The 27980-nt window shown below is 39.9% G+C and overlaps 1 protein-coding gene across 1 annotated transcript in view; it reads left to right on the top strand.

The window, feature by feature from the left end:
• Nucleotides 1–5262: 5262 nt before the first annotated feature.
• ROBO1 (roundabout guidance receptor 1) overlaps nt 5263–27980 on the top strand; it is a 321785-nt gene continuing 299067 nt past the window's right edge. The window contains exon 1 of the mRNA XM_050915366.1: nt 5263–5875. Within this exon, the coding sequence (XP_050771323.1) occupies nt 5821–5875 (55 nt within the window). The 5' untranslated portion in view covers nt 5263–5820. The remainder of the gene's footprint in view (nt 5876–27980) is intronic.

Raw genomic sequence — 27980 nt, 5'->3', positions numbered from 1 at the left:
ACATTCTGAGGGTAACATAATGTGATACAGTAATTTAAACATATTTTAGACTCTAGTAGGTAAATAACTAACATTAAAGTGATTAAGAGATAAACTGAGGGGGGGGACGGGGGGACAGACCCAAAACACAAAGGACAGGAGACATGGAATCACATGAGTTACTATGGGTGAATGTGCAAGTGCATTGGCTGCTTTTGTGGGATTCTTGAATCTGCATGGTTGATCATATGAAAGCAGACCCAAGCCTGGGAGGGATGTCATGCACATCTTGACAAAAATCTGTGAAAATAGTTCTAGTTTGAATAAATTGTACAGACATCTTCATAATAGTCTGATTGGTAACACTAACAGTGCACTCTTATCTGAACTAGTTCTCTGTAATGTCAGTGGAAGCTTAATTGTAGTGTATAGAATAATGTTACTGATTTAGTCATCCTTGCTGCCAGCCTCAGAACGCTCAGAATGATAAACTCCGTGTGCATATGCAGACACGTGCACGTATAATATCATATAATATACACATGCAGGCACATAGGTATTTCTGGCAGCCAGCTCCCGGAGATAACTGGAAGGCTACACAGTAGTTTTAAGATCAGGAAGGTAAGAGTCATTTGCAGTTCAAAAAGGTTTGTGGAGAGAGAGTGCAGTTTCCCCCATAACACATCCAAGACATCATGTGCGTATCTCTGCCTTTAGAGAGAAGTACCCTGGGATCTTTAGTACTTACAGAAATTCAGGTTCTTCTGGGTAACGTGAAATAAATAATCTCTAAAAGCACATTGTCCCTTGTATCAGAGGCAGCACTGATTTCAGTCACTTCGAGGGAAGACTGCCATCTGCTGAATCACAACTATCAGTTCTGTAGAACCTTTTCTTTTTCTTGGAGGTTTCCCAATCAGAGTCCCGCGCCTCAAACACAGGCAGCATGTGTAATTTTGTGCATAGGAGTAGGCCTATTCTCTCAGAAATTACATGTTTGTGTAAGTCTTAAAAATGGCGGGAGGCGGGGGAGTGAGATTTAGAAGCAGGTAAATGCCAGATTAAAAATTCAGTCCTACAACTGTTGTGCATTCACTACTGTACGAAATTTAAATAAAAAGATAAATGCTAATATTTTAGAGCTAATATTTCACTTTGATGAATGCAGTAGATGTATGTTATTGTACAATCAAATGCATACATTACTGTATTTTCTACAGTTTTAAAATTAATTTTAAAACATGACTTTATGTCACCGGAAGTGGGCTATTTTTTTCTGTGCTTTTGAGTCAAATTATCCATTGATATATTTAGAGTGAACATTTTTTTATTTTTGCTTCTCCTTTTCAGATCCATCAATTTACCTTATCTTATCTGACTATTTTTCAGCATTCACATTTCACTTATTACAGAATTAACACAGCAAGTACATCTGCATTTTAATACACATAGAAGGAGTGTTCCCCAGATCTGAAGAGGTTAAAGCCATATTTCTTTTCGTAGAAACATTTTCTGACAGAGATATATATATGTGTGTGCCTCATATATATGTATATATGTCTTAGTATCAAGGACAATAAGGATGCTTGAATAGCACACATTTTGTAAGAACATCTGCAGAATTAAAGATGATGTCAATTACTTATAAGATATTCTGATGAATTTCTGTAGGCTTACAATTTGAAGAGATTCACTTAGCCGTGCAGCTGTTATATATTATTACAATCTAAATGAATTTAAAGAAAGATAATTAGAGCAGTATATATCCACTCCTAGTAATTTTTCTGAAGAAAACACTGACAGCTAAACATTATGTTATGAAATCTGAGACAATACAAATTGAACAGGTCTTTGAAGCTCTAGTGTACTTTCACTATAGGTACCTATAGTAGAATGAATCTGTACTTCTCAAAGGATAAAGATTTCTTTATAGTGATAGAAACAGTCTTAGATGTCTGTTAAAGATGGGGTAACTGTGGCACAAAAGCTTTAAACTGTTTTACTTACGCTTACCTCATGATCATATGGTAAGGTCATTCAAGCTTCAGAGCTTTAATCCACTGCTGTATTTAGAATATCTCTGTATCTGAAATGTGGAATTAAAAATTAACATCCAGCATACATAAGACTTCAACACAGCAGAAAATTTTACTGGCCCATTTTGTGAATGACCTAAGCAAAAGAATGCATGAATCTAGAAACCTACTATTTCACTAATGTACAGGAAACAGATTTATTTTGAGTAAACACTCTGGGAATTAGCTAAATGCTTTATTTACCTTCTCTCCACATCGTATATACTTGTTGCCAGTTACAAAGTAAATGGATTAATATATGTTGCTAGATAATACATACGTCATAGAAGTGCATTAAAAATAACATATTTACAATTAAAGATTACAGGGAATATTGACAGCTTCATATAAAAACAGGGATACATAAAAATGACACTTTACAATTAAATAAATACATGTATATATAAAATATATGTGTGTATGTACATTCACAGAATATGTAAACCATTTATTCCCTATAGAGTGACCTACTTGTAGATTTGTGGTTTTGCTTTTTTAACAGAAGCAATCAATTAAAATATGTAATTTGGTGCAACGTGAGTCTATCAAGTATTGATACTACAGAAAGAATGAAAAACATGCCTTCAAAATGTTATTGGTGGTGGTGGTGTGTTTTCTTTTCTTCCTGGAGACTATTTAGTCTAGGCTTAAAAAAACCCAACGTGACTATATAGTAACTGGACCAGGTTACCTAAAGAGAATATGAAATTCCAGTCATTAGAAATGTATAGTAATGGGATTGAAAAAATACTTGTTGGTGGGAGCCTACTTATATTTGACCCTATCTCAGAACAGGGAGGTGAAATAAATGAACTCTTGAGGCTCGTTTTCAGCCCTGCATGTGACTCCCATTTATTTAATTAAAAAAGAACAATGCCAAATCTAATTTATTGAAATCTCAAACTTCTCACTAGGGTTCAAAGATTATCTAGGACCTCTTCACTGTTTTCCCGGTGTGTTTTAATTCTGGAGGTGCTGATACATTGTTCTTCATAAAGTGCAGAACGGTGGCATGAGGTCACTGAACAGGAAGAGAAATTGTTGGCTAGGTACAACTTGAAGAAATCTGGTCACGTCCAAAAGTATTCACTGTTATTGTTTCCACAGTTATGATTGTTTTCTAAATGTGTTTGAAGTAGGACACTAATTCCTTTTTCTCTGTGAAAATTAATGTCCGATTGGTGTTAAAACACTAGATTATTTTTCTAATTTTTGAGTGTTCTAATGTTTGGTCTATTCTCATCAGTTTTAGTGGAAAATCTTGCCAGTTTGGTTGCTGCTCATATATATTCACTGGATATATATAACCAGGAACTTCCTTTTCCAATGTAAACCAATTTTGCTTTACATTACTGAAAATTTGTCTTTACAGATCTTGCATAAAAGTGGACTAAAATAAATTCAGTGCAACCCACAGGACCTTTCTGTTGTTGGACTTTGAGTCAGAGTTTGCCCTGCACCACCCTGAGGGAGGCAAAATGGGGCAAACGTAGTGGCATGCCAGCACCAGTGTGGTTCGCGGATGGTGGCTAAGAGCATCCAAACCTGTTTGGCTGATAACAGTGTGGGGCGCGTATAAATCCTGTGACAGGAAGTAAAGGAAGGTTCTTTCTCTGGTGTTTTATTATCCCACTGCAAGAAAAGGCTCACTTGCAATGGGGTTAATATATTCAACATGCTTCTTGGAAATGAAATTTCTTTTTACATCTCATTCAATCCTCATAACTTAATGATTCAAACCTAGGAATAGCTGGAGCTTTGCTGCGAGGTGGTAGCGCTGCTCTATGTCTGGCTTATCGGGCAGCAGTCTTTCTTCCAAGTCTACCTTCCCTTTTCACCTACAGTGTTAAGCCTTCTTGCCCCACCACTACCTCTCATGGCATGAGATTAAGCTAACACGACCACGTGGAGTTGACTGTTAGAGCTGCTCGTGTAGTTCTGGATAGTATTTGTCTGTGTGCCCAGCCACAGGAGTGAGGATTTGAGGACGCTCATCCCAGAGGTTTGGTCCACGCCTGGAGCATGGCCAGGCCGCAGGCACTAGGGATCAGCCAGCAAACCACAGTCTCCTCGCTCCACCGGGAACGCCAGAAAATGCTGTACCTGCCCACAATGCTGCCTGCTAGTGCCATTGATCATTGTAGCAGAGGAAAGGAAAGGAAAAGAGTCAGGTAAACCGTGAGGGGAAAGGCAGGCTGTGGCCCTACCTGCTGTGGGCCCGTGCTGGCTGCGCCGTGGTGGTGAGTGGGTGCGGAATTGCCTGGGAACAGTGAACCAAACCGTCAGCGACCTCGAGGAAGGCCTCAACACGTGTCACACAGTTTTCCAGCTGGGCCCTGGGGTTCCAGAGACCTGAGTTGGGTTTTTTTATTTTTTTGTTTGTTTGCTTGTTTTCAGGGGGGGAATCCAAACTTTTCCTGTGACTGATGCTACCCTCGGCTCAGACCGAGCTCTCTTCCTGCTGCCCCGGGCTCAGACCGGAGGCAGGGGGGAGTGGGGGTGCTGCGCTGTGCCCCGGGGTACGGTCGGTGGCGGAGGGGCGGCGGAGGCGGGAGCCGCCCCGCGCGTTACCTTCGGCGGCGGCCGGCAGGGGGGGAGGGGGCAGGAGGCGGCGCCGGCTCCGCGCGGGGCGGGATCCGCCGGGCCGGGCCGGGCCGGGCGTGCGGGGGCCATGTAGGTGCGGCTCCTTTAAGGTGTCCTGAGGCGGCACTAGACCTGCCGCGGCGGCGGCAGCAGCAGCGTGGGGAGGAGGCGGCGGCCGGGAGGGGAAGGGGAAACCCACGGCGGCCGCGAGCGGCTCGACGTGACACCAGAAAGTTCAGGCGCCGCGGGCTCGGCCCCGCCTGGCTCGTGCACCCCTGCCCCGGCGGCGGGGGAAGGCGAGGAGCCGCTCCTCCTTCTCCTCCTCCTCCTGCCGCCGCACCGAGGGCGGGCGGGTGGGGTGGGTGGCTGGGGGCGTTGGCCCGGGGAAGTTTTGCTCGCCCTCTCTCTCTCTCCTCTTTCTTTCTTTCTTCCTTCGCCCCGCGTGTGCCCTCCTCCGGCGCTGGGGAGGGGGCGACTTCGGGATTCCCGCGTGCAGGGGGCGGCGGCGATGCTGGGCAGGGCGAGGGGCTGCCGCCGGGGCTCCCCTGCCCGCCGCCCCGCCTGACTGCGGCCGGGCTCCGCCGCGGCCCCCGACGCGCCCGCCTCCTTCCCCCGTCATGGGAGCGGGGGCTGCCGCCGCTCCGCCGCCGCGCTCTGCCCGCCGCTCGCCCCGCGCCGCCGCCCGCCCTTCGCCCGCGCCGGCTGCCCTGTGACTTGGCGGGGCACTTCGCGGAGAGCGCTTCCCTGCCCGCCTCTCGCCTTCGCGGAGGGCGGCGGTGGCCGGTCCGTACCCGTCCCGGCTGCGTTCCGTTACTGGCTCGTCCCGGGCACCCAAGGCAAAGTCTCGGGCCGGAGCAGCAACTTGTGATCGGGCGGCGGCGGACCTCGGCTGCGGGAACTCGAGGATCTTTTGTTTTCTCCTGTCGCTTTGGATGGTCCTGGGAAGTGTCAAGGCGCCGCTTAGGAAAGCCCGGGCCAGGAGAGGGGAGGCCGGACGGAGTTGGCGTGCTGCTGGAGCCCCGCGGATCTGACAGCGCTCTCCTGGAGGGGGCTCGCCCTGGGGGTCCGGCGGGATTAGGAAACCTCGCTCACGTTAAGCTTCTGTGGAATTACAACTGGGGGCTCTTCGTTTCTCCCCCCGCTCTTCTGGCATGAGACTGCTTGCAGGCGCCACCCGAGGACAATGATCGCGGAGTTTGCTCACTTTTACCTCTTTGGATTCATATGTCTCACCTCAGGTAACCACCACGCGTAGGCGAGTCAGATACGAGGCCGCGGCGGTGGCCGCGCTCCCGCCGCCCGCCCCGGTTTGGCGAGGGGGACGGGGGGAGGGGGGGGGGAAGCGATGCGCTAGCCGGCCTCTCCGCGCCTCCCGCCCCCCTCCTTTCCTCGGAAACGAAGCTTGATTTCCCCACGGCGGGCGCCCAGACCGCGTTTGCCCCGGGCGCGGGGTCGGGAGCTGCCGCCGGCCGTGGCCCCTCCGCCGGCGGGGGCTGCCGGGGCTGGGCGCGGAGACCGGCGTGGGGGGGTGCGCGGCGCCGGGTGCGGCCCCAGGGCTGCCGGCGGCCGCGGCGCCCCCTTCCCCCGCCGGTAGCTCCCGAGGGTCGCTTGACGCAACCACGGCTGGTGCTGAGCCCCGGCGGTGAGGGGACGGCGCGAAGTGACCCCGTCCTCCCGCGGGAGGTGGGCTGCGCTTTCCGCTCGGCTGGGGCTGGGGCTCCCCACGGATAACGCGCCCGGGGAGAGGCCGCAGGTAGTGCGCACCCTCTCCCGGGCAGTCCGTTAACGGCCGTTCCCCCCTCCCAACCGCTGGGGCCGCGGGGGCAGCCCGGGCCGCGGGCCCACGCGTGAAGGGGTTAACCCCGCGTACCCGCCCCGGGTGGGGAGCGCGGCGGTCGGTGTGCGGGGGGGGCTTGGCGACAGGTTTTGCTTCACCTTGGCGGTTAAAGTTTACCCACGTGTGTGAAGTGAAGCGCCAGCGTGATAAATGGGAGCAGGAGAGATCGCCGGGGAGATAGCGGGGATTAATGGTCATTAGTCACTGTTTGCGCGGGGCTTATGCGTGTTGGGGCATCTTATCGTGCCTGTAGATTAAAGACAGGGTCGTGCTAATAGGGTATTGTTGATAGCAGATTTCGCTCTCCGTAAGCACCCTATCAAATCGTGGTGTCGAGGAATGTGATAAAGGGCTGCGTATAATGACTTCAGAACGGGTGTGCATCCCTCTGCTTCGCGGTGGCGTGCCCATCGCAGTGCTCAGCCCGGACACCGCGGGGGTGTTAATGTGGACCGGGGTCGTCGTGGAGGTGCTTGGGGTTTTGGTTTTTGTTTCTGCATAAGCTTCCTGTTGCTCTTAGGAGGCCGGATTTGTCTGCCTGCAGTATTCCTTCCCGTTCTCAACAACGCCTTTTGTCATACATTATGCTACGGGTAAATGCAGTAAAACCTTGTGTTACAGTTAAGGTTAGTTTGGTTGCTAACTTTTCTACCTTAATTGATTTTTATAAGTTTGCTGAGGACCCCTTTGAGTCATTAAAGTTATGGTAGCATGAGACACCTGGTCAGTGAATGAATGAATGAAGTTTTTGAAAGACTTAAGTACACTGCCTGAAGCTTTAAGTCTTAATTATGTCACCAAATGCAATAACTTATGTCTGTTTCTAGATTATATCATAAATTTAACTATTAAATTTTTGCTGTTAGGTATTAGGTTTGCTTCTTGTGACTTTGAGTATGGAAAGCTTTGCACCTCTCTCTCTTAAAAGAGAGTAACTCTAACCCTGTTCGCTTTTGACTGTGTCAGTCATGCCATCTTTAATTTGCTTTTCTCTGTATTGCCTTCTTTATCTAATGGAAGAAACAATTGGAATGGGGAAGAGCCTTTTCACCAATTTGCTCTTTGTAAATCTTTCATGCCAATCGTTCCCCCCATGGAAAAGTTGACTTCATAGACAATGTACTCCGTACCCCAGTACAGAACTGAGTTATCTCGAACTCCAAGTTAAGAAACAGTTTGGTTTGTTTTTTGTGGTAGTTTTTTTTGTTTGTTTCTGGTTGTTTTTTTTTTTTTAAATTCTCACTCTATTGAGCATTTGTGTGAGAAATAGATGAAAGATGGATGTAAGGTTTTTTGGGTTTTGATTTTTTTTTTTTCTTTTCCTCGGGATGAGGATGTTCTCTTTGATAATGTTGATTCCAGCTGAGTGGTTGGACAGAAAAAAAAAAGAAAAAAAGCCATGAATTTTTATGGAGGTTTTTAATTTTGCCATGTAAGCAAAGTCAGTAACAGAGATGGAGATAAACACCAGGGAATAACTTTGTTCCAACTCCCTCACCAGAGGGGTTTCTTTTTCCCCTCAGCTAGAGTGTGATCAAATAGTCGATCTTGTGTCTAGAACAATGGAGATGCCAGAAACCTTTGGCAGGATGAAGTTTGAGGGCAGATGGCTGCAGTGCAGAAGGAAGGACAGGAGTCATCTACAGCAGTTTCCACACTGAAATCCTTTGAGTTCTACTGACAGCTGATCTGCTTGCAAGTTGATTGATCCTTTCCTCCCTTTTCCACTGAAGGTTTTCACTTCCCTCACACCCAATACTGAATCAACGGTTTGTGTGGCCACACTCTAAATGGGGTGTTTGAAACTCCTAGTGAGAGGTGGGAAATAATTGGGGGGTGGGGAGGAGGAAAATTTTAATAATAGAAGGGTAAGTGGGTTAGTGTTTGTTAAATTCTAAGTGGTTTACCAATTACTGTTTTAAAAACCCTAATTTTTACCCTGGTGTTGCCTCTGTACAATCCTGTGAAGTACCTTCTTTCATCTAAGCTTGTGGTTAATAAATGTTGAATAAATTTAAATTTGAATAATTTTGAACATTGGAATATAGCAGCTTTCCTCCCTTATTCTCGTAGTGTAATTTCAATGCTTCTTTGCATAAAGATAATAAAAATTGCTTTAAGGGGTACTTCTCTGGTATCCTTGTTTTCTTGAGTATTTACCTGCATTCTGCCCTTTTTCCTCCATTTTGAGGCAGTCTTTCCTTCATAATCCATGGAGTTTTCATCTCTCCACCCCCCAAGAAACAGCAGCATTAAATTAATATGTTTGGAAAATAAAAGCTTTCAGTTATCTGGAGAGTAACATGCAGAATGCTTTTACTGGGAATAAGAGTGTCAGGGTTCTGGTTTTCCACATGGGTGTTCACTGCTCTAGCGATTTGCAAGGCTAAATATGTTACTGTTTGATTTTTCTGATCCCTCCACAGAAATCTTTATATTTCTATGAGGTATTTCATTGCATAGCTGATCCCCACCTGCTCAACATGTTTCCCCCCTTTCCTGTACGTGATATCCCGTACTAATTACTGTACTTCAAATGGGATTGGTACATTTGCTCAAGAGGGCTTTTCATGCTGTATGAAATAGGCAGCTCTGACAGCAGCGAGGCAGGCATGGTTTCCAGTGATAGCTCTAGCCAGTGGAGGGCAAAATTGTCTCTTGTATTCCTTCATGGGAGAGTTACCTTCTGATGGTTAATAGTTTAAGAGTGTCCATGGAGTGTCCTGAAAGTCCTTTCCAGTTGGCTAGCCTACCTATTGGAGTAAATAAATCAGCCATTTCTTTGATACATTTTGTTTGTTTGTCTCGTAAGTTTGTACTTACAGGGAAGCATCTGTTCATTAAGTAGTAGAGTATTTCAGGAAATGTTTCTGCTCTTTTTCCATATTCTCTGTCTAATAGTAATAAAATAAGGGAGATTTAAAAAAAATACTACACAGTAATTCAAAGGATTATGAATGTCTAAGTGCATAATCTGTAAAGCAAATAAGTCACCAAAGAAAACGTAAAAACCAGGTGTTTTTCACCTACACCTAATGCATGGTGCGCTGCTGTAAGTAATTTTACTTTAAGAATGTTTAAGAAAGATTGAGTCAGCTACTTACAGTTGAAGAAGCTAGCCATGCTTGCATTGTGTTTGAGGACTTCAAACTAGAAAAGAAACAACCACATGCTATGAAATTGATAGTTCCTTACTTGTGATGGCATATTCTCCAAGTATCCAGGTGTTTGATTCAAAACCGTTTATCCTTGTAAGTACTGATAGTATCTGTGGAGATCAAACTTGTTTGTTTCAATTTGCATTAGTGTGTTTTTTGTTAACTTTCAACTAGAAAGAGACACTTTTTCTTATAGCTTAGCAATTAATTTCGATACCTCTTTAAAAGAGAAGAACACTCAAGCTGACTTTTGCTCACCGCAGTCGGTGTTGGTTGTCAAATGTTTTCTTGCTTCTATGTCATGTAGTCCCATGCCATTGTCCTGAAGCAACACAGTATTTTCATTAGCACGGATCATCTGTAATGTTCAGGGTACTGAATTTTGGAGGATTACTGTGTACTGTCCATAAGTTTTTATTAGAAAACATGAATTTATGTGAAGGATACTCCTGAATCTCCTGCCCAAAGTCTACAGGCTAAAGGTTCTGATTGGATCTACAAAGATAGATGGACCATTACCAATATTAGCAGAAACTAGTGACACTTCGGTAACAACATTGTTTAATGTCAAATATTAACATGTGATATCCATGCCAAATGACGTTTTAATATAAAGTGCTTTGGAAGTGATGGCCAAAGAGGTCCAGTGGGGGGACAAAACCAATCTTGTTTTCATAAGTAGAGAGAGAAAATATTTATACATTCAAGAGGGAGAAATCTACTGCTGTACTTAAGAATCTGAGAACTATTCCCTTGCTCTCAAATAATATAGTTTTTGGTTTGGCACTTAATTTTCCTAAATAACTGGAAGAGTTTTGTTTCACAATCCTAAACAAGTGTAATATTATGTTTCATTAGGGGATAGCTTTGTCTAATTAATTTAATAATATGCTGGGGCTAGCAAGTCCAGTCACTTGCTCAGCTTCTACAGTTTATTTTTTTGTCATCGTTAAATGCGTTGTGTGAATAACGGTCACTTGGCTTGGTGTCGTGGTAGCTGTTTTAGATTCTTGTTCAAAATATTTCTCTTTCATAGTGAAGATCAGCGTTGTCAATGTATAAGTTATTGTTGTGAATTTGTTGGGTTTTTTGTGTACTTGAATGGTTAGGAATGAGGCTTTTTGTTGTCAGTAGTTGTTAATATTTTGAGGTTGTTTTGCTGTCAGGAAGTTAGTAGGAACCTTGCTCTTTCCAAGCAAACTAAAGGGCACTTAAGAACTTTATGTGCTGAGGTCCTGACACATCTTATTTGTGTATTCTGCTATATAATCTCGTTTGGTGGCGATAACCTTCCTTAACTTTTCACCTGAGTGCCTCTTCATAAAGTTGTGAAGTAAATAGTGAAAAACTGAAGTAGTGACTGAGGTGTATTTCAAGTCCAATGAATTGTGTAAATAGGGGAAATAAGAGTATTTTCCTGTTGGTGACTAGAAGCTTGACCAAGAGGTGAGAGTAGAGCTACAAAGAAATACTCTTCTTAAGTATCTTGAAAGTTAGAGGTGCTCTTAAGGGCAGATAATTTACTAGTTTATACCTTCTCTTCATACCTTTTTTAGGGTTACCTGTGTAGGTCCTAATACTGCTGTTTGACTATAATAGTATGTTTCACACATACGCTGATGCCTCTTGGCTGATTATTGCGTCAGCCTTAAATCAGTGCTAAATTGGTGTGGGTAGAAGGGCATTTTATGTGAAGAAAGAAAATGTCTTATGAGAACAAATACTTTGGTCTGCAGACATGGGCCATAGATGGCAGCCAGCTATGTTGAACTCGCACAGTTAAGACTTCGTACTATGGGAAAATCTCAACAGGTGAAAAAGGGGAGCAGCTGGGAAGCTGATAATGACTTCAGTTTTTAGTCAGATGTGCAGAGTTCGGTTGTTCTGTTGTTGTATTACATTTTTGGGTTTTGTTTTTTAAAGAGCTAAGTTAATAATCAGGATACTGAAAGACTTAGGCCGGGTACTGGCAGTTACCTTTCCTTGAAGATGATGGTAAGCTTTTTTGAAATAAGATGGCGGTGAATTTAATTCTGGATGCCAGAATTTCTTTGTTAGTTGACACAATGATTTCATTAGAAAAATTGTGTATTTATCCACAAAAATGATAAGATATGGTTGTAGAACATTTGTTAAGAGGTATGAGGGTAGGCCTTTCATATACAAAACAATGTATATGTTTTAATTGGTGTTAAAATAACAGCACGAAGTCAGCCAGAGTGGAGAGGTAGGCAAGTATTTATTCCCATTTAACTTTCCTGGAGTATTCATTTCAGGTATAAGTAGTAGAGGAAATGTCCTACACCTCAATAAAACAATGAATAGAGGCTTAAGGAAAAAATATTCTATTTCTTTCCATGCCTTTTGAAGATGAAGTGAGGAAACTATTTTTAGTGGGAAGGTGAAGGAGTATATGAACAACTAATCAAGTTAAATACTGTCAGATATTGAGAACTATTCTAGGGTTCTCTGAGATTTGTAGGTATTTTCCACGACACTCTTGTTCTGAAGCTTAGGAAAAGTTTCTGACCAAGACTGATGTGTGTATGTGTGTGTCTGTGTATGACTGATTAAAACAAAATAGATAAATTGACAGTAATGTGATTTGTGAATGGTGGCAGGCCAGTCTTTTAATTTAGAGTCTACATGTCGTCTGAGCAGCTGCAGTTAAGGGGAAGATGCAGAATGCTCTGTTCACACCTGTGAACAGAGAAGTCGTTTCTCCTTTGCTGAGAACAGAATGGTTTATTGAATGGTACATTACTAAGGTGGCCTTACCAAAAGGAGGTGAACTCTGTGCTGACAAGGGGAATAGAAAACCTTTTGCCTTCACTTTTTTTAGTGGGAAGGAATGTTAATTCTGTTTTCCAGAAACAGAAACTTGGAAAACTAGGAAGGAGGATCTGCTGTTAATCAGCAGAGAATGCACTTGTAGATCTAAATAAAGGATCAGCGTGTTTTAAAGTTTAAAAAGCAGCTTTATGACTTTGTGAAAACTGCATTTCAGGTCCTCAGCCTTACTCATAGTTGCTTTCAGCGCTGCTATCCAAAGAACTACACAGAACTTGAGCACTTTTCCATCTTGCTTTTAGTGAAATGATGTCAACGTGTTGCTGCAGGAGTGAAGGCCCTGATCGTGTAACTTGGGTGTGCACTTCACCTTCTGATGTAGATGTTCAATACGTGGATTTTGATAACAGCAATAGCATTTTTTTATGTCGTCTTCAACCTCATTTTTAACACATTTGGGTTTTATCTTAAGGGATTTTTTTTTAATATAAACTCTATACACCTAGTGCATAAAAACATCAGGTTTTTTATAAAGACAACTTAACTATCCTCTCAGTCAGAATGTTGACATGTACAGAATGCTTGTATTAGCATATATACTTTCACAAAATAGTAAATATGTTGCTGAAGATTTCTTTCTTACTTCGCTTTCAAAGAAGTTCCATAACAAACAATTGGATTCTATATCTAAACAAGAGGAGAGTACCTCTGTGGGTTTGCTGACTGGTGGTAGAGGTAAATTCCACAATGTACTCCCATTTACCTCTTGTTTTCTGCCACCAGACTTTATACCTTTAGAGGGGCATAGGGCTTTCTGTACTATGTTAAATGTTTATATTCATTTACATTTAAGTAAATCACTGTAAGTTAAATAAATAGAGCATTTAATTTAAATATAACTTACTATAAATTCAGCTTAGACCAAAATGGCTAGTTGAATATAATATTATTGAAATGGTATGAATATTTTTTTAATCAGAAAACAAGCACGTTTTCTGGAGTGCTGCAGTCCTGAAATACATATACTTTCTTTGAAGAAATGCATAGTCATATATGCAAAATTATTGAAGCTGCCCTTTTCTGTTGGCAAGTATTTGCTCAATATGGTGTTGCATTACCTTAAGTCTAATGCTAATATAGTGAATGATTAAAATAATATGAACACTCCTTATTGTAGATTAAAGATCTGTAAAGCTGACAAGCCTGTGCTGAGCTCTGGATTTAAAATCTTAAACTTAATATTTTATTTTCTTCATCTTGCATAGTGAATTAGCAGTTGGATAAACTCAATTTTGGAACAACCTATCTTCTCAGACGTACAGTGCAGGGTATAGCAAGGGTCGGTTTCCAACCAATGAAATGTGAAGTCATCCGTGACAGCCATGTGAGAGAACTGTATAGTCTGTATACTTTTGTGTTACTCAGTTTTGTAGTCTTTGTCTTCTGCTCCTTTAACTGTGTTGTACATAAATCAGAATTGTGATTTCTTTGGTACTGTTGAACTGTTTCATGCTAGTATTGCATTAAAACTTGCTTGGCTAGCATTTTTGTGCATTCTGAAATTTGCATATCCCTAGGCAAGATATTTATTTTACATTCTGGGTTAGTTATATTGCCTCTTATCTAATTGCTTAAGTGCCTTTACATTGAAGATTAGATGTATAAAGCAGTTCATGGTTTTAAATTCATATATAGAAGACTTTACTTTTGCTATTTGCTTCTACAGTAGTACAATAGACATTAACAGTTTTTCATCTTAGAAATTAGAATATAATATATGGCCAAGGACATAATGGAGGCCTAAAGATGTGTACGGGATGAACTTCCCTTTCTTTTGAAAGTAGGTGAAGGGGGAAAGAAATGGGGTTTTGATAGTGACCAGATGGACATGCTTTAAAGAGTGGCTTGATTTTCAGTAAACACTAAAACTCGGATTTTTGTAATCCAGGACATTGTGAGTTGTTGAAGTTGGGAATCTGCAGCCTAAAGTTGGAGCCACTTAAAATCAATAGTGCCTTTTGAAACTCTTGATTCTAGTGTTTAAATTAAATTGCATAAAGTGTTTGACTTTATCTTCAGTTGTGAACGTTTATGGATCATTGTGGGTACTTAGCCCATCTGAAAATTGAGATTGTGGTGAACATTTCCTTAAGAGCCAATTAACAAAAAAGGTGTATACCTTTGAATTTGCATGTGCATCTATAGCTCTGTGTAGGGTGAGAAGCCAATCAAAAATGTGTTTGAGTATGTATTCTTTTAGAATCTTCTTGGCTTGTCACTTCTGTAGTGCATTTTACTAACATCAGTCAAAAGTAGACTTTTCAACCTAAATATCTCCTGTTGGCCAAATAAGCCCAAGCGTGTAAGCCCAAGATAAGGATAGCAGCCCCCAAATCCAAAAATAGGTTGTGCTGGTATTTATGTGGTGAGTGCATAATACAGGGTCATGAAATACAGATTTTGGATCAAATGTTCAGCAATGTCACTACTCTCTTTCTTCCTTTTTCTTCTATCAAAACCTATTGGCACCTGGTATTAAACTCAACACTTGCTGTTGCTTTGAGCTGGGAGATCTCTTCGATACTAGGCAGGTTCAGAACTGGGATTTGCAAATTCTGAATGTTTTCCCCCCTCACCTCCCACTCACAAAACAACTCTGTCAGTGCAACTTTCTGGTTTTGGAATATAGCTGGTGCCCTAGGTACAGCAGTTGACAGATACTTCACAATCAAAGTGTTTAATGGTAAGAGGTGATAAAGAAAAAAAAAATAACAGAAAGTAGTATGAGGAAACAAGGAGAAAAGAAAACAAGGTAAGGGTAGTAACAAATTATTTTACTTTTTGCTACCCAAACCAGGAGTTGTCACTGGAGAGGGTAGAGTTTGGGACTATGATGCTGTAGCAGCAGAATGTAGAAGAGAGAATGTATATAACGAACAGGTTTAACGAAAAGGTGTCTGATTTAACCGTGGAACAGAATTTGCAGTGTGCCATTGCTCAGGCATAAAAGTCATTGGCAGGAGGCCCCATGCAAGGAATAAAATCCTGTTTCCACCAACGTGGAAAGTTACGGTTTCAACTGTGAAAGGAGGTAAAGCTTGGAAGGAATTAGCGTATCGCTAGCACTGAGTGCATCTGGAACTGAATGGCTGGGTTAAATCATTCAGTAGTGATTAATGAGACTCATTGCTTAGGTTATACAGCCCTTAAAAATTAAAAAGAGTAATTTAAAACTAGATGCAAAGCAGAAAGAAGGAACCATTTCTACTATTTACCTCTTCAATACAGAAGGTGGAAGCAAGTCTTCCCTACCTTTTGATACCAGGAGAAATCTGTTAAGTGCTGCTGTTAAGTTTAGAAGCTGAGAAATTAATTTTTGAACAATTGTTCTGAGGAACATTTTGTGACTTTTTAAACGCATATGCAGCAGTTAGAGCCTTGAAATGGGAAGGAGCGTGCAGGATGGAATTTTGCTGCTGGTAAGTACTTTGCTTCTTAGAAAACTTCAGAAAATAATTATTTCTATTTTCTCTTTTACTCGTGAGCGTTAATCTGTGTTGCCTGTAGGGAAAGCAAAATATTGAAACCTATAAAGTGAAACAAGATTAGAGACATACAGAGTAGTTATTTTAACTTTTCTCGAATATGATTCTGGCAGTTACTGAGCTGAATGGTAATGTAGCTTGGTATCATATCAGGAATAATGTTCAAAATGTTCAAAGGCTGTCATTCCGTAGGAGGATTATAGTACTGATATAAATACACTTCTCTTTACTTCCAAGTTTTTAGTGGAGGGCACAGAGACACGAGTGAAGTGTGTGTTCAAGTGTTAATTTTTTTAGAACCGTAAAAAGAACCAAACAGTGGCATCATCTATGATGCTGTTGCTTAAAATGGTTGACCTTTCTGCAGCAAATTCATAGGGGTAGAAAATAAAAGGGAGCTAGGCCCTTCTAGAATAAGGTGTTACACCTCTGGGGTTTATTGCTGCAAATACTAAAATAAAATTCAGCTTTAATCTCTACCAGCTAGGGGCTGAGGTTCCCTAAATGGTATTGCTGAAAAATCTCCGCTCACAACATTTTTGGCTTCTGGATTGCCAGTTTTCCCACTTGTTTACTGTCTGTCTTGGTTTTCTTTAAAATTTTGATTTTTTTTTTTTTTTTGGGGGGGGGGAGGGTGGGTGGGGAGCGGTGCAGGTGGTGTGTCCAGCAAAAAGCAAGGAAGTATGACTTTTTAAAGCTAAATGATTGCTTCTTTCCCATCCATACATTTATGTGGTAGCCATTACCATGATGTGGAATGAGACTACTTAATTGCCTCCCACTCACCTCCCCCCCCAATACTCCGTATCAGATGGAGATTTTTTTCACTGCCTTTGCTGGGACAGCCAAGCTAGGAAGTTTAGCAGATTTAGGTTGACCCAGTGCTTTAACGTTGTGACCAGAAGGAGTGAATGTTATTTATACAGACAGCTTTTGGTTTTTTTTTCCTTCTGACTACAAGGATTATTGATACTGTGAACATTTGATTTTGACTGATCACCATGATTTTTTGGGGGGAGGAATTACTATTTAAATGTCAATGAAGTCAATTGTTATTATTCCAAAAAGATTGGCTTAATGTCCTCACTCAGATTATCGTGTCTTCAGGATTGATATTTCTGTCTTTGACAAGAATTTACATTTTATTTTACATCAGTTTACAGAAAGACATTTACATTTTGTTTGCCTGTTACCTTTTTGCAGGAAGGAAAGCAACAACCTCAGAGCTAAAAATTCATGGTAACCTACAGTCCACTAATAATTAGAATTAAACAGAGTTAGTCATTTAACTTGATCATTTCATCACAATTCCTGTAGGCTTGCAGCTGATCATTTTGAATCTCATAAAATGAAATTTTATTTTACTCACCTTACGCAGGTCAAGTAAAAAGCCACACGAAGTTAATGAATCCTTTTCTTTGCAATGAACTGAACGTGGCATTTGTTTTTGTTCTAGCAGTCATGAAATCACAGGGTGTTGGCGACAAGTCCATTATTGGCTCTGTGCACTGTGTTTCTGAGGGCTTTTACTCCACCCAACGCATTATGTGTGCAAACTGTAACATACTTGTTAAAACTTGTTTTAAAACGAGGATTCCTTTTTTTTAAAAGCAGTAATAAAGAGAAAATAAAAATAGCTCCCTGTTCTTTATTAGCATAAATGAAAGAGAAACAGCAACTCATTCCTTTTGTGGCCTGAGGAAGAAAAACAAAACTGGGATGAATCCTCAGCCCCTTAAAGTCAAAGGAAGTTTAACTACTGATTTCAATTTTTACCTTGTCTTGCAAAGGCTCAAGTTGTGTGTGACTTTTCCACTACATGATATTACATAGAAAAGCTTAATAGTGGGGAAAAAGAGATGATTAATAATGTCACTTCTAAACTTAAAAAGTGAGGGAAGTTTCAAGACTAATCAAATTCTGCAATTTAGGATCCTTTTTTGTCATTGATTGCAACATTGGATTTATTGTGTGTTGTGTTGGTGCTGTTGGTGTCTTTCCTGTGGTAGTCAGTCATTCCCCTGCTTCCTCAACACCCGAACTGATTTTGTTTTAGCTTCTCATTTTTATCTTCTTTGTTTGATTTTGTTTGTTTGCATGTCTAATAGCTTTTTCAGAGCGTTTTTGTCTTTGAATTGTCCTGTGCTGTATAATATCCTTTCTTCTGTGGCGTTTAGCCAGGGTTGTGAGAGAAGTATAATACATAAATCTAAGAGTTTGTTTTACATAGTTCTGATTTTTTTAGATAGCAAAAATACTCAACTATTGCTGTTGCTCAGGTTTGAAAATGAATACAGTCTGGTTCCTATTAGCACAATATTTGAAGGGAGCCATAATATATTATAAACAAAGTGTTAAGCACAGATCACTTCTTTAAAGAGGGAATGGTGCCAGCCATTTAAAATGATAACAAGCTCATCAGCTTTTAGAACATACTATTTCCAAACCTCTACTTAATTTCTTTTTTTTCCCCCCCAAAGTTTTAAATTACAGAAAAAATAAAGCCAGACTTTCCTCTGTGACTAGTCTTTTTTCCTAAAAGTGCCAGGTGTCTGATCAATAGCATGTGCTGGGAAGCATGAATTTCATCTCTGAGGAGACTTTAAATGCACTTATTTTCAACTTTCACGAGCTACAAGTTGTATGTCTTGTTTTGTTCTCCTTTTCAACTGGGCAATGCTAGGTAGTTTTGTTATTTCACTACTGATTTAAGACACGATATGTACATATTTTTCTTCAGGCTTTTAAGGGCTCAAGTTTAAGTGGTAGATCATTATTCTACGCATCGAAAGTGAAGGGTGATTAACTCTGTCTGGGTGCATGCAGTGTAATTTTAGAGGCTACAAATGTTGTTACAAGTCAGGTTAAGGTTTAAAGGTGAAAGTTTGGCTGAATGAGTTTTACAGCTTTAAGTTAATGTACGCAAACAAAGAAACTCTTGTTTTCTACCCATTTATGTCTAGTGAGCAAGTAGCTCATGTGGTACAGAAAAGTGTGAAGATTGTGCAGTTTGCCATAAAGTTCAAACTACATACTTTTTATTTCAATTTAGAAGTCCCATTAAATAAACTGTATCTAATACAACTTTTATTTAGGCTGTTCATCTTCTAAATGTAAAGTGAAAGGATAATGGCTTTAAACTAAGTGATAATGATAAACTAAATGATGATGGCTTTAAACTATTATAGCTTAACTTTTAACATTAATGTATTTTGTAGATTTGCTCATATGCCATTAAATAATTTGAAGAACCTGTTGGATAAAACCCTAATAAAACTCCTCTAGTGTGTTTAAGCTTTCCTTCTAGATAGTTCTAAAGTTGCATTGGTAACTTGGCTTTTCACTCAATTTGCTGACTTACCGTATTCCCGAAAATTTAAGTTCTATTTCTTTTAAAGATATCAGCCTGATTCATGGTGTTAAAATTGTAAGTAATGAGACAGGTAGGACCTGTCCTTGTCCCCTGCCTGTGCACCCCTCCCCCCCCCAAAGATTACTTAAAGAACCAAGACATTTGGAAGCTTTTTTGAATTTCTGTGATCGATTCCATTTACATCAGATAACAGCTAAATGGTGTGGATTTTTATAAGGTTGTATACTAGTGTAAGAAGCTGTTCAGCTGCATCTGAAGAAGTGATCCAATCTGATTGCAATTCTGATTGTAAAGGCCAGGGCGTATAAATGGAATAAAACAAAATGGAAGTGATTAACGGGAATAAAAATAAACAGCTTTTGGTCTTGGTAAATGATACCTTTAAAGCACAGCAGCCTAGTTGAACATAATTAAAGTTGTAAGAACTGGGGTAGAGTGAGTGGGCTCTATTGTCTGAGGTCACGAAGGAAATACAGAGGTCAGGGTTTTGCACTTAGTCTTGTGTAAACAATGTCATGCCCTGGTAAGTATAAGAATTGATTTAACAAGGTTAAGCTAATTCAAAAAAACCCCCCAAACAAAAAACAAAGGTGCACTCATTTGATATCAAAATTTCAGTGCAGCCTCTATATCCTCATTTAACCAGTTAATGGGGAAAAGTGAGAAGTACAGGCTTCTGTTTGTGCTTGCTTGGGGATCCCTGTTGCTACTGAGTGATTCTGTGGTGTCAGACTTTGTACAATAACATCTCTGTAGCTTTCCCAGAGCCTGTTCCTTAAAATCTGCAGGTAGGCCGTTGTTTGTTTTTGCCTCCAGTTCAAAATGAGACGACTTCTTAGAATTTTTATTTCTAGTTATGGCCATTGAATATTATTTTCTTTTGCTGCGGAGCTCATATGCTTATCCTTCTTGCAGTCTTGCATGGTGCTGTATATCTCCCCAAGTATATTAAATAGTTATTTAGTTCCAGTAGTTGTGGCGTTTTTTTTTTTTTTTCCCTTCATTAGTGGTTTGGATTATGTATTCAGAACTACATTTATGCATGGTAGAAAAGAAATTCAAGGGTGTGGAGGTATCCTAACAGTTCTCCCTTCTGAATTACACAAATTTTCTTTCTTTCTCCCTGCATCATCTCTGACTCTCTTTGTGTTGAGCCTCTTTTCATTACAGTACATCACCAGTCAGAAGGAACCACCAGCTCCAGACAGAACATGTCTCTGACTGTTAAAAGAAGGATGGCTGGCAAAACCCGTAAGAATTCAATTGAAAACGGAGCTCTGTAACCTAGTCTGGCAAGCACAGGCACCACTCCCTCCCAGAAGTTTCAAGGGCAATTGCTCAGGCTTTCACACGCTTTGTCTAGTCATCTGCCAGCTGTGAGCTAGCCGGGGCTGACGAGTTAGAAATTACTGGTTGTATGGTCTGTCACTTTGTTATCACTGCAGGGTAAGGAGGGCTGCAGGCCCTTGGAGAAGAGGAGGATGGGTGTTCTGCATAAGGATTAAGTATGCGGAGGAAACACACTGCAGTTCCTGGCTCCAACTGTCTTTGGGCAGCTCTTCCTTGGTGTGAAGTGCTGCTTTAATGTAGGTCAGCTTTAACTGTTGTAAATGAGTGTAGTTCTAGTGAAGTCAATGAGCCGGTGTTAATTTACTTCACTTGAGAATCAGCCCAAGTAGATGAGCAACTGGCAAACTCAAAGGCAAGCGCTTATCCCAGAAGAGAAATTAAAATCATTTAGGTGTTTCGTATTTGTTATCTTCTCCCTCTCTTCTGAGGAAGAAGTTAACATTCCTACGTCTTGATTGTGTTTGTTGCAAGTAAAATTTTATTCACAAATGAAAAGTTTGTAAACTGTTACTGTTTTGGAAGTAAAGGGATAATAGGTACTTCAGCTTCTCATTCCAGATCCTCTCTTTACTAATAAGATGAGTGGGTGATCTGAGCTCAGTTGAAGAATAGGTGAGATCACAAAACTGTCAGTCGTCATTCAGCATGACTGACATAATTAGCAGCTTCTAGGTGGAGGAGGCTGAAGATTTGATTTTAGTGAAGACTGCTAACGCTTGTCGTGCCCCATTCACAGAATAGAGTCATCGCATATCCCAGGGTTTTTGGTATGTCTAGTGAAAATGAAATAAACACTGTTTTGCCCCGAAAGAGCTTACTTTGCTGTGTTATAGTTGGTGTTTAAGTGATACTCTTACATAGCAGAAGGAACAGCATATAGACTAGTTACACCTTTGGTGAAGCTCAAGAGGATGCATGCTCTGTCCATTCAAAACTACTTCCTCAAAGACAGACTTGGATCAGCCTGGTCCCTATAGATGCAAATATACGTTACAGAGAATTGCAAGACTGGTAACACTTAAAATTTTCTGTTGTTCAAAAAATAATAGCCTTACAGGTCAAATGAAAATTGTGGCCCTTTTAGCAAGCTAGGTGACAAAGCTGGTGACTTCAAAAACCACATCAGAGTAACTAAGCCATTAGAGTTTCCTAATCTAATGTTATCAAGTGATGTTGCCTGTAAGTCTCAGAGAGGAGTCAGATGCTTTTAGTACTTGACTGTGCACTACTTAAAAAAGATGTACAAATAAGAGAAAAAAACCCCTCATTTCTGTAGCATACTACATACATATCTATTGGAAGAGTGTGCAGTAAATGAGGAAAGAAAATGCCAGCTGACTCTGGTGGTGGTGGTGGTGTCCTTAACAATTCAGTGCTACCCAGAGATTCTAAGACTAGACCCTTCCAGCTGATGGGATGATTTGGTTACCTAGATTTAATGTTGTTCTAAGTGTTTGCAGGACTCGGGAAATTTATTTTGTTCAGTTTGAATTGCAGCTCTTTACTGCCCAGTACTTTGGTTCCTCCTGTAAACAGATGTATTGAAGTTTCTTACGTGAGGTGCTTTATATACCAATTGCTCTGCATTTACACTAGGTGCATCCATGTAAAATGGTTACTCTTTAATGTGTATTTCCTATTTTTGTGATCAAATAGCTCCAGGAATAAGGCAATATTTTACTTTTTAAACATTCATAAACACATAATCAGGGAAGATTTGCAATAAGGAAAAGAATTACTGTATGCAGAATGCTACCTCTTATATCAGACCAAGAGTATGTCGAGCTTTGTTCCTTTCCACCACCCACAGGCACTCCAAATGAAAGGTCTAGCCTGGACTGTGTTCTGGATATTTCCAAATGATATCAAGTATCATCACATTTGAGTTTTTTTGTGAATGGTTGATAGTCCCAGGTAGAAGGCATGGTTGCATCCTGGTTGACTGTGTAAGACTAGTTGCCATTTGTAGCTGGGACTCGTAAGAGGATCTGTGAATTGTCAGATGTTTCATCTGCCAGCTGTATGACTTCAGGGGACGTAAAGAAAGTCATAGCCAAATGCAAAGAAAGATTCTTCAATATTTCTTTTTACCAGATCTGTAATGTGCTTTGTATATGTAAGAAACCTGAGGATCATATGTGGTTTCGTGTTCAGGGTAACCTAAGCATGGTTTCTCCTCTTAAATTCTCAAGGGTTGCAAACAGAGATAAGTCAGGTCTCTCTCACATTTGTCTGTGATGAGCATGCGTACTCCAGCACAGGTACCCATTTTGTTTGGCATCACCTTCACAGCATGGGAATTCTCTTGCATTCTGTATGTTAGCTGGACAGCAGCAGTGGTGGTCCAAAGGTCTGCCCTGAGCTGCGTGCCTGCTGATTAGGAAGTAATTTTCTAGGTCCAGGTCAGTGGGGATTTGAAGGCACTTGTGCGTCAGCAGTTTGAGAAGCAGTGTTTAACACGGCAAGCGTGATAGCAAGGGTGATGGAGATGGAGGGTGAGAGACCTATAGGTCCTCAGTGACATGCGATCTCTGCTAATTATTCAGAAACAACCCTTGTATGCAGGACTTCCTCAGCAGTTCCTTCCTTCCTGATTTGAGATTCCTTAGCATGGATAGTGTTGTGGGAGACTGCAACAGAAAATTTCTTGGTTTGACTTGGCTGCTTGTGTGGTTGCTCTGTCATTTAATGCTTCACTTAGTTTTTTCTTTTTTTAAACAGTCTATCCAGACGTCTTGCTTGCCCTGCCCTGCTTATAGGGATTTATTTTAATTACAGCTCGAGTTAACTTTTCTTTGAACATGTTAAGGTATGTCTCTAAAATACATATGTATTTTTTTTAAAGTCAGATATTATATAATGTATCTGGTATGTTTTGGAACGTGCATAGTTCCCTGGCAACTGTTAAGCAACGTTATGCCTTTACGTATATTGTAGTGTAGGAAATTATTATTTTACTCTTAAGTTACATACAGAGTTGGTTGGTTTTGTTTTGGTTTTTTTTTTTTTTGTTTTAAGTATGAAGTAATACCCTTGGGGATGAAGTAGGATCAAAAGCCATTTCTGTTTAAGAAGTTGGGTTAAATATTGTCAGTGGTAATACTGCAATTTTGCTAATATTTGTACCCAGTGAAATGACTTGGCAGTTTTGAGGGCTAATACCCAGTTTGGGGGCAGGTATCAGACAGGACTCTTTCCTCCTAAACTTTGTTTTCTATGTCATTACAGACCAAGTCAGAATAGTAGAGGCCTATTTGTATCTGGGGGTGAATTAAACAAAGGAAACAATGTTTCCACAATTTGGTTGTGAAAAGTGTCAGAAGGTGTGGTAGTGTGCACGCACACCTGAAAGATTGCATGTGAAGTGTCTCAGTTTTCATGGATATGGCTCAGTTCCAGAGATTAATATATCTAGCTTGTAAGCATATAGACTTAAAAATATTAAATAAGTGAGCAAAAATTCTGGGAAAAATATGAAAAGTAAACTGGAGTTTCTTTCTGAATTGGAACCGGACTAGGGGATCAAAATCTTTAAATAGTTTCTTTTGGAAACTGTAGGGTTCAACAGCCATTCAGTTCATGTATTCACAACTTCTTGCTAGTTTGTTAATGTGCAGGGTATCAGCAGATCTGTAACGTAAGGACTCTGTATGTTTTAATTAGCTGGAATCTAGAAAGATTAAGCAAGTAGGATTTTTCTTCACTTTTGTTTCACACTGACTGAATAAAGATGCTTTTATGGGCTCTTATGGTTTGACCTGGTGTAAATGGCCACCTGTTTATGCAACGGCAAGGTCTAACTTAAGGTTCACCTTGGTTTTGTGTTGTTTTTTGTGGTTGTGTTGTGGTTTGGTGGGGGTTTTTTTTGTTTGGTTTTTTTTGTTGTTTTTTTTTAATGGGATTAAGAAATCACTAATTAGGATGCCATGAAAGCCACGGAAGAGGATCACAGCACCCAACCATCAGAAGCAGTAGCAGTCTGGGAAGTATTCAGCAGTTGAGCTAATTAATGCCTCTGCATTAGGCTGTTGATACCTTGGCCAGCTTTAATTATGTGCATTCAATAAAAAGTAGATGCTACTCAAGCTGTATTTGTTTCTTAAGGAAATATTTCTAGCATGAAGAAAATTGATAGAGAGTCTGAAGAGCAAGATTTATTAAAATAGCTACAAAATTGGCTTTTGAAATCATATTTTAACTTTTTGGGTGTAGCCTTGGAACATGACTGCATTCAACAACATGAAGGGAAAATTACAGAGTGTATCTAATATTATCTTGCCATCATAAGGAAGTGGTTTTAGTCTCACAGTTGAAGGAATGTTATGTTAGGGATAAATATTTTATATATCCTTTAACAATGAAGCACTAGTTCTGTTTGTTGTTTTTGTGTGTATGTATGTACACTTGAATCTGTGACTCATTAGTGGTAAAAAAAAAAAAAGATACCATTCTTTATCTATCCTCACTGCATTTATCTCCTATCATAGATTATTGAGAAGTATTGGATGTTCACTTAATCTTCCCTCCTGCTGTGTATTATATGGAACTCTACTGACATTCAATTGTTAAAATGTTACAAATACTATTCCTGTGATAAGGTTCAGTTACTTCAAGGTATAGTTGGGAATAGGAGTCAGATTTATTTGACAGGAGTGCTAGCATGATGTTAGGTTTACAAGTAGGCAGAACTATTACTAACAACAAAAATTGTTGCTTGTTTTTATGTATCAGTTTTTGTTACTACCTTATTATTTTGGAATTGTACAGGAAGTGTCACACCTGCTTGAAATGTGTTAGTATTAATCATATAACTTTTAGTATAATATTTGTGATTGAAGTCTACAACATTACACATTTTCTCAGCATAATTTAAAAAAGCATTTTTCAATTTTAGGAGCAGCAGGAATAGAAGAATTCTCTAGATTATACTTAGTAATATTTTTCTTCTCACTGTATTAAGATATCCTCGCCGCAGTGATAAAATCTTAACTATTTTGATTATATTTTTTCATCTTTTTTCACTTTGAACAGTCTTAAGGAGTAAACCTTGTAAGCAGAGATTATATTAGTTTCTAAATATAAGCTTTTTCTCTCCTTCCTTGCTTTCTAGGAAATGAAAACAATTTGTCATGGGAATAGACTTCAAATTTAAGCCTGTAAATTTGATAAATAAAAGAATGCAAAAATCGTTAAGTACTTGTTAGAACAATCAAGTCAGAGGCTCCATATGGCAAATGGTTTTGGTGCACTCATATTTCAGTAACTGTCAGAATTGAGACAGAACTGGATTTGGGAATAGGTAACATGATTAATCTGGTGTAATAGGAGTTTTCAGTTCCAACAAAATTCAGGGTAGATAGCTGAAGTTTTACAGTATTTTTTAAGAGATATATAAATAACCAGTTATTGGGTGATTGTCAGTTTCAAGTCCTTCATAAGTTTTAGCTTTCTCTGTATTGTATTGCTTTTTTATCATTGAGTTTTTTGATAGTTGAATACAGATGCTCATGACTGTCTTGGACAGCTTTCTTCACTTACATTGTCTTTTCTCCAAAGGCTTTTTGTACAAAGGAAGTAAATCCTACTGAATTATTTTGGTGTATCCTGAACATAAACATGTATTGCTCTTAATACATTTAACTATCAGAGTTTACTAGATAATAAGGAATGTTTCTTAAAGATAATATGTAATTAAGTTGCTTACTACTTTGGTGTAATTCTATTCTAGCTGTGGAGCACCGAATTATTACTTATTGGATCGATAAATCCCAAAAAGACAATTCATTGTCCTAAGGAGGGCAAAAGTGTCTATTTCTTCCTTCCAAAATCTTTGTCTTGCTTCAGATTCCTTCTCTGAGATAGGTGAAAGGATTAACTTGTTCTTCCAGGTCACAAACTGCCATATTTTATATTCAGGATACCTAGTTATTTAGTTTGAAATAGATTCGTCCTTGCATAACATACAAACATTAGTCTGTCATGGTCTTTTTTTTTTTTTTTTTTTTTTCCCTAGCACGTTCATCCTTCTCATGAATAGCCGGTAGTTTTGACAATTTTCAGCAACTCCTTTTAGACAGGCCTTTAATCCTCTACTACTTCCTGTCTGCATCATTACAAATACAAGTTTAGGCATGCTAGAGAAGGGGGGGAATGTTTTCTCTGAGAAAATATTAATCCTTAAACAAAAAATGAAGTGTCTTAGAGTGTTATTAGAATAAGGAAGCTTATATATAAAAAAAGGTATAATCTTTCATGTGTGTATTTAAACAGCTTATTATAATTTGGGAAGCTTCAGAGAGGAAAGCATTGTTTATAAAATGTATTTTCTGTTCCGTTAGAATAGAAAATGCCATTTTAAAAATATATAATGAAAAGCAATTAATTGCCCATCCCATCCACATTTCTAAGAATTTTGTTTGATTCCTTCTACATCCGTTGCTTGAGACACTAAGTGGAACATCGCTATGGCAATGCTACAGTTTCCTTAGGAAATGCCAGTCTTCCCTCTGCATCCACACCCTCTTCTCTTCTTTCTCTACCTTGCTTGAGTCTGCTGTGTGAACACAAGGCCACATTGCTCCTAGTCCTATTCCTTCTCTTAAAGGAAATGCTGGTCCACAGCATAAAACTGAGTGAATTTAAATTTTACATAACATACTACTTACAGAGCAGTATTGCTCTACCCTTTTATATAAACAGCATGAAATGCCAGGAGCTGCCCTTTTTTTTTTTTTTTTTTTTTGTCTCTGCCAGGCTGTGGTACTACAGTAGAAAGCATTTTATTTTTCAAGTAAAGACAGTTGACTACAAAAAAAAAAAAAAAGTCTGGAATTAAGTTTTATAAGATGAATGATGAAAGTCACAGTGTAGTATTTTACAAATTGTTTATAGCACTAGTCTTAAATACAGTATGACAAGTGGTTTCCACCTTTTTTGGATTAAGATACTACGTAAATGCAAAAAAATTCTTGTACATTACTGTATGTACACCATTAAAATTAAATTTAATGGAAAATACTGTAAAGGTGATGATGGTTCCACATTATCTGTATGGTTCCATCATATCAAACTATGAACCTCTTAAAAGCCTCATGTGGGGTGATAGTGGCTTGCAGCTCACAGTTTAGGATCCATCTTCAAGGAAAGACCAAAGATGGGCTTTTTTTCTAATGACAGATAGTAGCAGAAAGGAGTTTTGGAGCTTTGTGTCACTGATATTTTAAATACTGTATTTTCTCTGTATATATGTATTGTTTGGTCAGGCTTAGATCTTATAAGCAGGCTAAGGTC

This window comes from Gymnogyps californianus, chromosome 1 (genome assembly GCF_018139145.2).
Source record: "Gymnogyps californianus isolate 813 chromosome 1, ASM1813914v2, whole genome shotgun sequence".
NCBI classification, from domain to species: Eukaryota; Metazoa; Chordata; class Aves; order Accipitriformes; family Cathartidae; genus Gymnogyps; species Gymnogyps californianus.
Note: the sequence above shows the minus strand (reverse complement) of the source record. Positions and strands in the feature narration are given on the sequence as shown.